Genomic DNA, 15,529 nt, shown 5'->3' on the forward strand with positions numbered 1-15,529 from the left:
AAACCTACAAGGGCTCTCTATCTGGTGGGGACGGAGGGCTGCACTGATCCGGTCGGGGGGTTGGGATAGGAACTAGAAAGCCTATGGTGTATGTGCCCCCTGGAGTGGCAGTCCAGAGGTGCCGTACAGTCACTGTGAGTGGGGGGTCACTTCGATTTATGGCCCCCCGGTCACTGCACCATATACACACTTTTTTTTGACCTGCCTCCCGGGCCTTTTGGCTGGGACCAGAGGAATTTTTTATTCCTGTATTGCACAATGGCCACTTTTCATTCTCCTCTCCACTTTCTTCCTCCCCCACTTTATTTTATTTATTCCTTTGGTTGTCAGATTTTTGTATTTTTTTGTTTGTATACGGTTTTTGCACTGTGTGACTGGTAGGGTGGAGGTCCATGGGCCCGCCCTGAAAGTCTTGGGAGGGGGTGGATATAGCCTTCTGGCTTAGTTCTCCCTCTCTCATGGGGTCTCCCATTGGGGGAGCCGCACCTAGTACTTGGGTGGGTCTGTTTCGGCAGACCCTCCAGAGAAAGGGGTCCGTCTGGTTTCGGCCAGATGGACCAAGTGTAAAGTACCCCAGTCCCCTAATGCCCCGGGGGATTCCGTGCAAGGCCCTCTGATTTTAGAGGGCTTGTGTACACACGTTGCACGTTTTGGTGTCACCTCTTTATGTGGTGCACATTTTTTTTGGCAACGGGTGAAGTTTTTGAGTGTGTTTCACACGCCATGGGCTTTCGATAAAAAAAATAGCTATGACCCTAACCTTTAACCCTATCTCTAACCCAAACTCCTAACTATAACACTAGCTATGACCCTAACCTTTAACCCTATCTCTAACCCAAACTCCTAACTATAACACTAGCTATGACCCTAACCTTTAACCCTATCTCTAACCCAAACTCCTAACTATAACACTAGCTATGACCCTAAATCTAACCCTATCTCTAACCCAAACTCCTAACTATAACACTAGCTATGACCCTAACCTTTAACCATATCTCTAACCCAAACTCCTAACTATAACACTAGCTATGACCCTAACCTTTAACCCTATCTCTAACCCAAACTCCTAATTATAACACTAGCTATGACCCTAAATCTAACCCTATCTCTAACCCAAACTCCTAACTATAACACTAGCTATGACCCTAAATCTAACCCTATCTCTAACCCAAACTCCTAACTATAACACTAGCTATGACCCTAAATCTAACCCTATCTCTAACCCAAACTCCTAACTATAACACTAGCTATGACCCTAACCTTTAACCATATCTCTAACCCAAACTCCTAATTATAACACTAGCTATGACCCTAAATCTAACCCTATCTCTAACCCAAACTCCTAACTATAACACTAGCTATGACCCTAAATCTAACCCTATCTCTAACCCAAACTCCTAACTATAACACTAGCTATGACCCTAAATCTAACCCTATCTCTAACCCAAACTCCTAACTATAACACAAGCTATGACCCTAACCTTTAACCCTATCACTAACCCAAACTCCGAACTATAACACTAGCTATGACCCTAAATCTAACCCTATCTCTAACCCAAACTCCTAACTATAACACTAGCTATGACCCTAACCTTTAACCCTATCTCTAACCCAAACTCCTAACTATAACACTAGCTATGACCCTAACCTTTAACCCTATCTCTAACCCAAACTCCTAACTATAACACTAGCTATGACCCTAACCTTTAACCCTATCTCTAACCCAAACTCCTAACTATAACACTAGCTATGACCCTAAATCTAACCCTATCTCTAACCCAAACTCCGAACTATAACACTAGCTATGACCCTAAATCTAACCCTATCACTAACCCAAACTCCGAACTATAACACTAGCTATGACCCTAACCTTTAACCCTATCACTAACCCAAACTCCGAACTATAACACAAGCTATGACCCTAACCTTTAACCCTATCACTAACCCAAACTCCGAACTATAACACTAGCTATGACCCTAAATCTAACCCTATCTCTAACCCAAACTCCTAACTATAACACTAGCTATGACCCTAACCTTTAACCCTATCTCTAACCCAAACTCCTAACTATAACACTAGCTATGACCCTAACCTTTAACCCTATCACTAACCCAAACTCTGAACTATAACACTAGCTATGACCCTAACCTTTAACCCTATCTCTAACCCAAACTCCGAACTATAACACTAGCTATGACCCTAACCTTTAACCCTATCACTAACCCAAACTCCGAACTATAACACTAGCTATGACCCTAACCTTTAACCCTATCACTAACCCAAACTCCTAAATATAACACTAGCTATGACCCTAACCTTTAACCCTATCACTAACCCAAACTCCTAACTATAACACTAGCTATGACCCTAACCTTTAACCCTATCACTAACCCAAACTCCGAACTATAACACTAGCTATGACCCTAACCTTTAACCCTATCACTAACCCAAACTCCTAACTATAACACTAGCTATGACCCTAAATCTAACCCTATCTCTAACCCAAACTCCGAACTATAACACTAGCTATGACCCTAACCTTTAACCCTATCTCTAACCCAAACTCCTAACTATAACACTAGCTATGACCCTAAATCTAACCCTATCTCTAACCCAAACTCCTAAATATAACACTAGCTATGACCCTAACCTTTAACCATATCTCTAACCCAAACTCCTAACTATAACACTAGCTATGACCCTAACCTTTAACCCTATCTCTAACCCAAACTCCTAATTATAACACTAGCTATGACCCTAAATCTAACCCTATCTCTAACCCAAACTCCTAACTATAACACTAGCTATGACCCTAACCTTTAACCCTATCTCTAACCCAAACTCCTAATTATAACACTAGCTATGACCCTAAATCTAACCCTATCTCTAACCCAAACTCCGAACTATAACACTAGCTATGACCCTAACCTTTAACCCTATCTCTAACCCAAACTCCTAACTATAACACAAGCTATGACCCTAACCTTTAACCCTATCTCTAACCCAAACTCCTAACTATAACACAAGCTATGACCCTAACCTTTAACCCTATCACTAACCCAAACTCCTAATTATAACACTAGCTATGACCCTAAATCTAACCCTATCTCTAACCCAAACTCCTAACTATAACACTAGCTATGACCCTAAATCTAACCCTATCTCTAACCCAAACTCCTAACTATAACACAAGCTATGACCCTAACCTTTAACCCTATCTCTAACCCAAACTCCTAACTATAACACTAGCTATGACCCTAACCTTTAACCCTATCTCTAACCCAAACTCCTAACTATAACACTAGCTATGGCCCTAAATCTAACCCTATCTCTAACCCAAACTCCTAACTATAACACTAGCTATGGCCATAACCTTTAACCCTATCTCTAACCCAAACTCCTAACTATAACACAAGCTATGACCCTAACCTTTAACCATATCTCTAACCCAAACTCCTAAATATAACACTAGCTATGACCCTAAATCTAACCCTATCTCTAACCCAAACTCCTAAATATAACACTAGCTATGACCCTAACCTTTAACCCTATCACTAACCCAAACTCCTAACTATAACACTAGCTATGACCCTAACCTTTAACCCTATCACTAACCCAAACTCCGAACTATAACACTAGCTATGACCCTAACCTTTAACCCTATCACTAACCCAAACTCCTAAATATAACACTAGCTATGACCCTAACCTTTAACCCTATCACTAACCCAAACTCCTAACTATAACACTAGCTATGACCCTAAATCTAACCCTATCTCTAACCCAAACTCCTAAATATAACACTAGCTATGACCCTAACCTTTAACCCTATCACTAACCCAGAATCCCTAAATATAACACTAGCTATGACCCTAACCTTTAACCCTATCACTAACCCAAACTCTGAACTATAACACTAGCTATGACCCTAACCTTTAACCCTATCGCTAACCCAAACTCCTAACTATAACACTAGCTATGACCCTAACCTTTAACCCTATCTCTAACTCAAACTCCTAACTATAACACTAGCTATGACCCTAACCTTTAACCCTATCACTAACCCAAACTCCGAACTATAACACTAGCTATGACCCTAACCTTTAACCCTATCACTAACCCAAACTCCTAACTATAACACTAGCTATGACCCTAACCTTTAACCCTATCACTAACCCAAACTCCGAACTATAACACTAGCTATGACCCTAACCTTTAACCCTATCACTAACCCAAACTCCTAACTATAACACTAGCTATGACCCTAACCTTTAACCCTATCTCTAACTCAAACTCCTAACTATAACACTAGCTATGACCCTAACCTTTAACCCTATCACTAACCCAAACTCCGAACTATAACACTAGCTATGACCCTAACCTTTAACCCTATCACTAACCCAAACTCCGAACTATAATACTAGCTATGACCCTAAATCTAACCCTATCTCTAACCCAAACTCCTAACTATAACACTAGCTATGACCCTAACCTTTAACCCTATCACTAACCCAAACTCCTAACTATAACACTAGCTATGACCCTAAATCTAACCCTATCTCTAACCCAAACTCCGAACTATAACACTAGCTATGACCCTAACCTTTAACCCTATCACTAACCCAAACTCCTAAATATAACACTAGCTATGACCCTAAATCTAACCCTATCTCTAACCCAAACTCCTAACTATAACACTAGCTATGACCCTAACCTTTAACCCTATCACTAACCCAAACTCCTAACTATAACACTAGCTATGACCCTAAATCTAACCCTATCTCTAACCCAAACTCCTAACTATAACACTAGCTATGACCCTAACCTTTAACCCTATCTCTAACCCAAACTCCTAACTATAACACTAGCTATGACCCTAAATCTAACCCTATCTCTAACCCAAACTCCGAACTATAACACTAGCTATGACCCTAAATCTAACCCTATCTCTAACCCAAACTCCGAACTATAACACTAGCTATGACCCTAACCTTTAACCATATCACTAACCCAAACTCCTAACTATAACACTAGCTATGACCCTAACCTTTAACCCTATCTCTAACCCAAACTCCTAACTATAACACTAGCTATGACCCTAACCTTTAACCCTATCACTAACCCAAACTCCTAAATATAACACTAGCTATGACCCTAAATCTAACCCTATCTCTAACCCAAACTCCTAACTATAACACTAGCTATGACCCTAACCTTTAACCCTATCTCTAACCCAAACTCCTAACTATAACACTAGCTATGACCCTAACCTTTAACCCTATCACTAACCCAAACTCCGAACTATAACACTAGCTATGACCCTAACCTTTAACCCTATCACTAACCCAAACTCCGAACTATAACACTAGCTATGACCCTAAATCTAACCCTATCTCTAACCCAAACTCCTAACTATAACACTAGCTATGGCCATAACCTTTAACCCTATCACTAACCCAAACTCCGAACTATAACACTAGCTATGACCCTAACCTTTAACCCTATCACTAACCCAAACTCCTAAATATAACACTAGCTATGGCCCTAAATCTAACCGTAACCCTCACCCTGACCCTTAACCCCAGGGGAAATGATGACATCGGCCCCATATGTCCTTTGTGGTAGGTAAGGGAAATCCAGTTCTCCTGCTCAGTGGGATTAGTTCCTCCTTCGATGAATGCCATGCCATAGATGCCTACCTGTACAATACCCAGAGTGGCTGATGTGACCGGATCGGAGAAGTCACCACCAGGTGGGGACACGCTGTGAAGAGAAATTATTATAATTAAGACTTATTAATAATGCAAGCAAAGCAAAGACCCCAAACTATTAGGGAGTTACTCCACCCCATTCCATATAATGGAACTCCACAAGCTCCATAGCTGCAGAACCTCCTCCCAATAATGGTTGGTCATAAATGTGTAGTTATACAAAATTGGCTCTTCATCCCATGAAACTGCATATAGATTTCTTCTGTGCAAATGAGGGCAAATGTAAATGCTATTAGGCTATTGTTTTTCCAGGTAGAATGTTATTCAGGAAAATACCACATTATGGCCACCAAATGGAGCTGTTGATCCTAGGAAACAAATATTTTTTTTACAATAATTATCAGCTCTATCTAATGGCCAAAATGCAGTATTTTCTTGATTGAACCTATTCCACATGAATGAATAAATAACATTTGATAAAATAGCCTGGTAGCACATGATTTCCTCACATAGAATAAATGCACATGCAGCTTCATAGGACTAATAGCTCTACAACTGCTCTATAAATCGGCCCCATACTGTATACAACTAGCATTTCATTATCTAATTGGGCATTATGGACCTCCAATTCTAGAGATAGAGGTTTGCTTTAAAGCTCATTTCCTGCTTGTTAGGAAGGTCATTCTTGGGTAGCCTGGATCATGAAATTGACAAACATGGCCCCTGCTACACAGATTGGTCCACTCACGCTCCAACAATGCTGACACTGCCTTCTCTCTGAGGACTTCCCAAACACCGGACTCTTCCTGCCCGCTCATAGAAGGAGGCCAATCGGGCACCAAGGTACGCTGGGTAACCGCTATCTGTAACACAAATCATTTCACACATGAGAAGGAAGCCAAGTGGGTCATCTTATGCTGGCACTGGACATCTAATACAATGACTGTCACCCTACCGTCCCAGACACCCAACAAATGGCTGCCCCCTACTGTACCTGAGACCCAACCAAGGTCTGCCCCCTACTGTCCCCGACACTCAACAAATGGCTGCCCCCTACTGTCCCTGAGACCCAACCAAGGGCTGCCCCCTACCGTCCCCGATACCCAACAAATGGCTGCCCCCTACTGTACCTGAGACCCAACCAAGGGCTGCCCCCTACTGTCCCCGACACTCAACAAATGGCTGCCCCCTACTGTACCTGAGACCCAACCAAGGGCTGCCCCCTACTGTCCCCGACACCCAACAAATGGCTGCCCCCTACTGTACCTGAGACCGAACCAAGTGCTGCCCCCTACCGCCCCCGATACCCAACAAATGGCTGCCCCCTACTGTACCTGAGACCCAACCATGGGCTGCCCCCTACCGTCCCCGATACCCAACAAATGGCTGCCCCCTACTGTCCCTGAGACCCAACCAAGGGCTGCCCCCTACCGTCCCCGATACCCAACAAATGGCTGCCCCCTAATGTACCTGAGACCCAACCAAGGGCTGCCCCCTACTGTCCCCGACACTCAACAAATGGCTGCCCCCTACTGTACCTGAGACCCAACCAAGGGCTGCCCCCTACTGTCCCCGACACCCAACAAATGGCTGCCCCCTACTGTACCTGAGACCCAACCAAGTGCTGCCCCCTACCGCCCCCGATACCCAACAAATGGCTGCCCCCTACTGTACCTGAGACCCAACCAAGGGCTGCCCCCTACCGTCCCCGATACCCAACAAATGGCTGCCCCCTACTGTCCCTGAGACCCAACCAAGGGCTGCCCCCTACCGTCCCCGATACCCAACAAATGGCTGCCCCCTACTGTACCTGAGACCCAACCAAGGGCTGCCCCCTACCGTCCCCGATACCCAACAAATGGCTGCCCCCTACTGTACCTGAGACCCAACCAAGGGCTGCCCCCTACTGTCCCCGACACTCAACAAATGGCTGCCCCTTACCATCCCTGACACCCAACAAATGGCACCCTCTCTAACGCCCCTGACACCTAACAAATGGCTGCCCCCTACTGTCCCGATACTCAACAAATGGCTGCCCCCTACTGTCCCTGAGACCCAACCAATGGCTGCCCCTCTACTGTCCCTGACACCCAATAAATGGCTGTCCCTAACACCCAACAATTGGTGGCCTCCCTACCGTCCCCGACACCCAATAAGTGGCTGCCCCCTACTGTCCCTGAGACCCCAAAAAAAGGGCTGCCCCTACCATCCCCAACACTCAACAAATGGCTGCCCCTTACCATCCCTGACACCCAACAAATGGCACCCTCCCTACCGCCCCTGACACCTAACTAATGTCTGCCCCCTACTGTCCCTGAGACCCAACCAATGGCTGCCCCTCTACCATCCCTGACACCCAATAAATGGCTGTCCCTAACACCCAACAATTGGTGGCCTCCCTACCGCCCCGACACCCAATAAATGGCTGCCCCCTACTGTCCCTGACACCCAACCAAGGGCTGCCCCCTACTGTCCCAATACTCAACAAATAGCTGCCCCCTACTGTCCCTGAGGCCCAACAAATGGTTGCCCCCCTACCGTCCCCGACACCCAACAAATGGTTGCCCCCTACTGTCCCTGAGGCCCAACCAATGGCTGCCCCCCTACCGTCCCCAACACCCAATAAATGGCTGCCCTCCTACTGTCCCTCACACCCAACAAATGGCTGCCCCCTATCATCCCTGACCCCAAACTCATGGCTGGCCCCTACCATCCCTGAGACACAACCAATGGCTGCCCCCCTACTGTGCCGCACACCCAACAAATTGCTGCCACCCTACTGTCCCTGGCATTCAACAAATGGCTGCCCCCTATCATCCCTGACACCCAACAAATGGCTCCCCCTACCGTCCCTGAGACACAACCAACTATTGTAGTAATTTTGTCCAATTTCCTTCACTATTACAGATAGAAAACTCATGGAATGGAGTAAGATGAATGACTCTTACCAGCTGGCATTTCTGCCAAACGACCAGAGATTTCTCTCAGCGCCTCAGCCCATCGGGAAGTGGAGTCCGCCATCATACTGACGTTGTAACCCATATCTCGAAAATATTCAGACAAGGTGATTCCTTTTTGAGAAGAGAACATTCTTCAGTCTCATTTATTATATTTAGGGTCAAGGTTCAAGCTGAGATGGGGGGGCATCGGCTTATTATCAATAGTCCATCTAGCTGGCTCATGACACAAAGCTTAGATAATGTTGAGTATGACACCAGACACTGCAAATAGTTTGATTTGGGCCAAAAGTAGCCTCACTCATGTTTAAGAATGGTAAATGGGGTAACTAGAGGGGCATCTATACAACGACTACCACTGCACACACTTATCTAACAAGACATAGAGAAGACCAATGGAATGAATATTTACTAATGTACATACATATATATCAGACATTGGCAAACCTGTGTAGATTGAAGCCTCTCTAGCTGCCACCGGCATGTTGGATGTGTTTGCCACCAGAGTTGTCCTTTTCATGATTGTCTCAGTTTTCCCATTAACCTCCATGGTAAGCTGATTAATAATGAATTCTTGGAATGAGTACACAATATCAGCCAAAGGGATTTATGGTGAGTTGTCTGAGATATGTCTTACCTCTGGGAAGTCTCTCAGCACCTCTGACATCTCGTTACCTCTCTCTCCACAGCCCACGTATACAATGATATCACTATTGGAGAACTTGGACAAAGCCTGAGAGATCACAGTCTTCCCACAGCCGAAGGCACCAGGGATTGCTGTGGTTCCACCTTGGACACATCTGTGAAAGAAAACATGTACATCTGTTGGGATACATAATCTCTCCATTGGTCTTCAAGGTCAAACATTGAGCAGTGTCTATTGGAAGATTGGCCTGCTGAGATGGAAAAGTTCTACAAAGGCCGGATCACAACCTGTATGGAGCTTTACACTCTAAGGCTGATTGTCCATTAAACCATCAATGGTGGGAATTATACCAAACCTCCCATATCTGTGGTATTGTTGCCAACAATGGGAGTCTCTAGACATCTGATCAGTCTGGACATGAACCCAGCCGTATCGGTTGTCTTATGTAAGTTCTATGCTCTCATAATCAGATCAAAAAGTGCCCTTGCAAATTTACAAATGAAGACCAAGTCTGCATCTGATTGGAGGCTTTGGGGGTTTGTGGACCTATGGCCAAAGAGAAATGAGGCTTAGTAAGCCTTGAAATCCAGCAGGTGACATTACGGGAAAAGGGCATCCAAGACTCTTTGTCCAGTCAGCAGTGGGTAGTTGGCTGGGAGCTTCTCAGCGGTTGGTCGAATCTGCCGCACTGGCCACACCTGTACCATGGTCAGCTTTTCTTTGATGCCTTCGAAGTCCAATTCTAGAACCACATCCTAGAGAAGACAAAGTAATATTGGGATAAAATCTTAGGAACCAAAAACACGGAGGAAAAATGGGAGTGCTTTAAGAGCATATTACATAAGAGCATTAGCCAATCCATCCCAATGGGAAATACATTTCAAAGAGCGAATGAAAGTCCTGGGTGGCTTAACTCCAATGGCGGCAGGTCGGCACAATCCCGCAAACCGTCGTAGCTGTCTACATCGGTCCCTCTAAGCGGGATAGCAAGCGAGCACTGCATCGGGGGGGTGCTGATGCTCGTGACCGGCGGTCGTGATGACTGGCGGGCACGAGAGGAAGAACAGGGACGTGTGTGTGTAAAAGGAAAGGCAGATTGTGAGCTCTTAATAGCTAGAAATCACATTTGTCATTACCTCTAGGTCAGTCCCATCCGCCTAGAACACAAATTAGGGAACACAGTTACCCACTTGATCGCCCCCTAGTGTTAACAATCTATGTAAAAAACGAAATTAAGCTGCCTGCTTCCAAATATAAATGAAATTCTCCTTTGACCTCCAACGTGGAGGATTCTCATGTGCAAGGACTTGGCAGAGGGAAGGGTAGAGCATCACCTAGAGCAGTGATGGTGAACCTCGGCACCCCAGATGTTTTGGAACTACATTTCCCATGATGTTTCACTACACTGCAGAGTGCATAAGCATCATGGGAAATGTAGTTCAAAAACATCTGGGGTGCCGAGGTTCGCCATCACTGACCTAGAGGTAGAGGGCAGTATAAAGTAAACTCACTGAGATGTCGTAGTTCCCGGGGGGAGCGACGTAGGTGACAGTTCCACGGCTACGGGGGGGCACCATGATTTTGTGTTTGATGAGAGAATTCTCCTGGACACTCCCGTAGATGTCCCCTCCAGTCACATGACTACCTGCCTGGGGAAGAAGAATCATTTACAGGTCATATTCACTCTCACACAGCCCATCTATCCATTCCTCAAACATTTACAGACATAAGATGGATCCCAACCCTGTCTTCATGATTTCACAAAGTACTAAGAGACAGCCCTGACCAGCAATCTATGGAGAACTAAGAGACAGCCCTGACCAACAATCTATGGAGAACTAAGAGACAGCCCTGACCAACAATCTATGGAGTACTAAGAGACAGCCCTGGCTAGCAATCTATGGAGTACTAAGAGACAGCCCTGACCAACAATCTATGGAGAACTAAGAGACAGCCCTGACCAACAATCTATGGAGAACTAAGAGACAGCCCTGACCAACAATCTATGGAGAACTAAGAGACAGCCCTGGCCAGCAATCTATGGAGAACCAAGAGACAGCCCTGACCAACAATCTATGGAGAACTAAGAGACAGCCCTGGCCAGCAATCTATGGAGTACTAAGAGACAGCCATGGCCAGCAATCTATAGAGGACTAGGGCACAGCCCTGGCCAGCAATCTATGGAGTACAAAGAGACAGCCCTGGCCAGCAATCTATGGAGAACTAAGAGACAGCCCTGACCAGAAATCTATGGAGAACTAAGAGACAGCCCTGACCAGAAATCAATGGAGAACTAAGAGACAGCCCTGGCCAACAATCTATGGAGAACTAAGAGACAGCCCTGACCAACAATCTATGGAGAACTAAGAGACAGCCCTGGCCAGCAATCTATGGAGAACTAAGAGACAGCCCTGACCAACAATCTATGGAGAACTAAGAGACAGCCCTGGCCAGCAATCTATGGAGTACTAAGAGACAGCCATGGCCAGCAATCTATAGAGGACTAAGGCACAGCCCTGGCCAGCAATCTATGGAGTACTAAGAGACAGCCCTGGCCAGCAATCTATGGAGAACTAAGAGACAGCCCTGGCCAGCAATCTATGGAGAACTAAAAGACAGCCCTGGCCAGCAATCTATGGAGACTAAGAGACAGCCCTGGCCAACAATCTATGGAGTACTAAGAGACAGCCCTGGTCAGCAATCTATGGAGAACTAAGAGACAGCCCTGGCCAGCAATCTATGGAGACTAAGAGACAGCCCTGGCCAGCAATCTATGGAGACTAAGAGACAGCCCTGGCCAACAATCTATGGAGTACTAAGAGACAGCCCTGGCCAGCAATCTATGGAGAACTAAGAGACAGCCCTGGCCAGCAATCTATGGAGAACTAAGAGACAGCCCTGGCCAGCAATCTATGGAGTACTAAGAGACAGCCCTGGTCAGCAATCTATTGAGAACTAAGAGACAGCCCTGGCCAACAATCTATGGAGTACTAAGAGACAGCCCTGGTCAGCAATCTATTGAGAACTAAGAGACAGCCCTGGCCAACAATCTATGTAAGCCCCACCCACTCTTTGTACTTACCCTGATGTTTTTGTCTGGAATAAATTCCCACTTGATATCTCTGGACAGAGCGGTCACATTAATACCCCGAGGGATGTAAATACTTTTTGTCATGTCTGAAATATCTTTTAAAGGACGTTGGATCCCATCAAAGATATTTCCCATAATGCCCGGGCCCAACTCTACCGAGAGGGGCTTCCCAGTCCGCAGCACCGGATCTCCCACCGACACGCCAGCTGGGCGGCATTCACTAAGGAAAGAGAAACGTCTGCACAATCCCACTCCATAGACTATGTATTGCTATGTATCACTATGTATCACTATGTATTGCTATGTATCACTATGTATCACTATGTATCACTATGTGTTACTATGTATTGCTATGTATCACTATGTATCACTATGTATCACTATGTATCACTATGTATCACTATGTATTGCTATGTATCACTATGTATCACTATGTATTGCTATGTATCACTATGTATCACTATGTATTGCTATGTATCACTATGTATTACTATGTATTACTATGTATCACTATGTGTTACTATGTATTACTATGTATCACTATGTATCACTATGTATCACTATGTATCACTATGTGTTACTATGTATTACTATGTATCACTATGTATCACTATGTATCACTATGTATTACTATGTATCACTATGTATCACTATGTATCACTATGTATCACTATGTATTGCTATGTATCACTATGTATCACTATGTATCACTATGTATTGCTATGTATCACTATGTATCACTATGTATCACTATGTATTGCTATGTATCACTATGTATCACTATGTATCACTATGTATCACTATGTATCACTATGTATTGCTATGTATCACTATGTATCACTATGTATCACTATGTATTGCTATGTATCACTATGTATCACTATGTATCACTATGTATTGCTATGTATCACTATGTATCACTATGTATCACTATGTATTGCTATGTATCACTATGTATCACTATGTATCACTATGTATTGCTATGTATCACTATGTATCGCTATGTATTGCTATGTATCACTATGTATCACTATGTATCACTATGTGTTACTATGTATCACTATGTATCACTATGTATCACTATGTGTCACTATGTGTCACTATGTATCACTATGTATCACTATGTATCACTATGTATTGCTATGTATCACTATGTATCACTATGTATCACTATGTATCACTATGTATTGCTATGTATCACTATGTATCACTATGTATCACTATGTATCACTATGTATTGCTATGTATCACTATGTATCACTATGTATTGCTATGTATCACTATGTGTTACTATGTATTACTATGTTATGTGTTACTATGTATTTCTAGATTGTAAGCTCTAACGAGCAGGGCCCTCTGATCCCTCCTGTATTGATTTGTATTGTGACTGTACTGTCTTCCCTGATGTAAAGCGCTGCGCAAACTGTTGGCGCTATATAAATCCTGTTTAATAATAATAATAATAATAATCACTATGTGTTCCTATGTGTTACTATGTATCACTATGTGTTACTATGTATCACTATGTGTTCCTATGTGTCACTATGTATCACTATGGGGGTTATTTACAAAAGGCAAATCCACTTTGCCCTACAAGTGCACTTGGAAGTTCAGTCGCTGTAGATCTGAGGAGGACATGCAAGGAAAAGAAAAAACAGCATTTTAGCTTGCACATTATTGTATAATAAAATCAGCAGAGCTTCCCCTCATTTCAGATCTACCTCTCAGATTTACAGTGACTGAACTTCCAAGTGCACTTGTAGGGCAAAGTGGATTTGCCTTTCGTAAATAACCCCCTATGTGTTACTATGTTACACCCCTAGATGGTGACATTGGCGTGATATGTGTACAGAGAGACGCCCCTAGATGGTGACATTGGCGTGATATGTGTACAGAGAGACACCCCTAGATGGTGACATTGGCGTGATATGTGTACAGAGAGACACCCCTAGATGGTGAAATTGGGGTGATATATGTACCGAGAGACACCCCTAGATGGTGAAATTGTGGTGATATATGTACCGAGAGACACCCCTAGATGGTGATATATGTACCGAGAGACACCCCTAGATGGTGACATTGGGGTGATATATGTACAGAGAGACCCCCCTAGATGGTGATATTGGGGTGATATATGTACAGTAAGACACCCCTAGATGGTGAAATTGGGGTGATATATGTACAAGGAGACACCCCTAGATGGTGATATATGTACCGAGAGACACCCCTAGATGGTAAAATTGGGGTGATATATGTACAGGGAAACACCCCTAGATGGTGATATATGTACAGGGAGACACCCCTAGATGATGAAATTGGGGTGATATATGTACAGGGAGACACCCCTAGATGGTGACATTGGGGTGATATATGTACAGAGAGACCCCCCTAGATGGTGATATTGGGGTGATATATGTACAGTAAGACACCCCTAGATGGTGAAATTGGGGTGATATATGTACAAGGAGACACCCCTAGATGGTGATATATGTACAGGGAGACACCCCTAGATGATGAAATTGGGGTGATATATGTACAGGGAAACACCCCTAGATGGTGATATATGTACAGGGAGACACCCCTAGATGATGAAATTGGGGTGATATATGTACAGGGAGACACCCCTAGATGGTGACATTGGGGTGATAAATGTACAGAGAGACACCCCTAGATGGTGATATTGGGGTGATATATGTACAGGGAGACACCCCTAGATGGTGATATATGTACAAGGAGACACCCCTAGATGGTGATATTGGGGTGATATATGTACAGGGAGACACCCCTAGATGATGAAATTGGGGTGATATATGTACAGGGAGACACCCCTAGATGGTGACATTGGGGTGATAAATGTACAGAGAGACCCCCCTAGATGGTGATATTGGGGTGATATATGTACAGTAAGACACCCCTAGATGGTGAAATTGGGGTGATATATGTACAGTAAGACACCCCTAGATGGTGAAATTGGGGTGATAAATGTACAGAGAGACACCCCTAGATGGTGATATTGGGGTGATATATGTACAGGGAGACACCCCTAGATGGTGATATATGTACAGGGAGACACCCCTAGATGGTGAAATTGTGGTGATATATGTACAGGGAGACACCCCTAGAT

At 44.3% G+C, this 15,529-nt stretch overlaps 1 protein-coding gene across 2 annotated transcripts in view; it reads right to left on the bottom strand.

Annotated features, from left to right (window-relative positions):
* LOC120920858 (V-type proton ATPase catalytic subunit A-like) overlaps positions 1-15,529 on the bottom strand; it is a 50,791-nt gene that overhangs the window by 11,544 nt on the left and 23,718 nt on the right. For both annotated transcript variants that reach the window (XM_040333211.1, XM_040333210.1), the window contains exons 4-11: positions 12,397-12,611; positions 10,826-10,963; positions 9,918-10,069; positions 9,306-9,468; positions 9,116-9,224; positions 8,660-8,782; positions 6,460-6,574; positions 5,700-5,763 (exon numbers count right to left, since the gene is read on the bottom strand). In XM_040333211.1, coding sequence (XP_040189145.1) covers positions 5,700-5,763; positions 6,460-6,574; positions 8,660-8,782; positions 9,116-9,224; positions 9,306-9,468; positions 9,918-10,069; positions 10,826-10,963; positions 12,397-12,611 — 1,079 coding nt within the window. The remainder of the gene's footprint in view (positions 1-5,699; positions 5,764-6,459; positions 6,575-8,659; positions 8,783-9,115; positions 9,225-9,305; positions 9,469-9,917; positions 10,070-10,825; positions 10,964-12,396; positions 12,612-15,529) is intronic.

Source organism: Rana temporaria, chromosome 13 (genome assembly GCF_905171775.1).
Source record: "Rana temporaria chromosome 13, aRanTem1.1, whole genome shotgun sequence".
Lineage (NCBI taxonomy): Eukaryota > Metazoa > Chordata > Amphibia > Anura > Ranidae > Rana > Rana temporaria.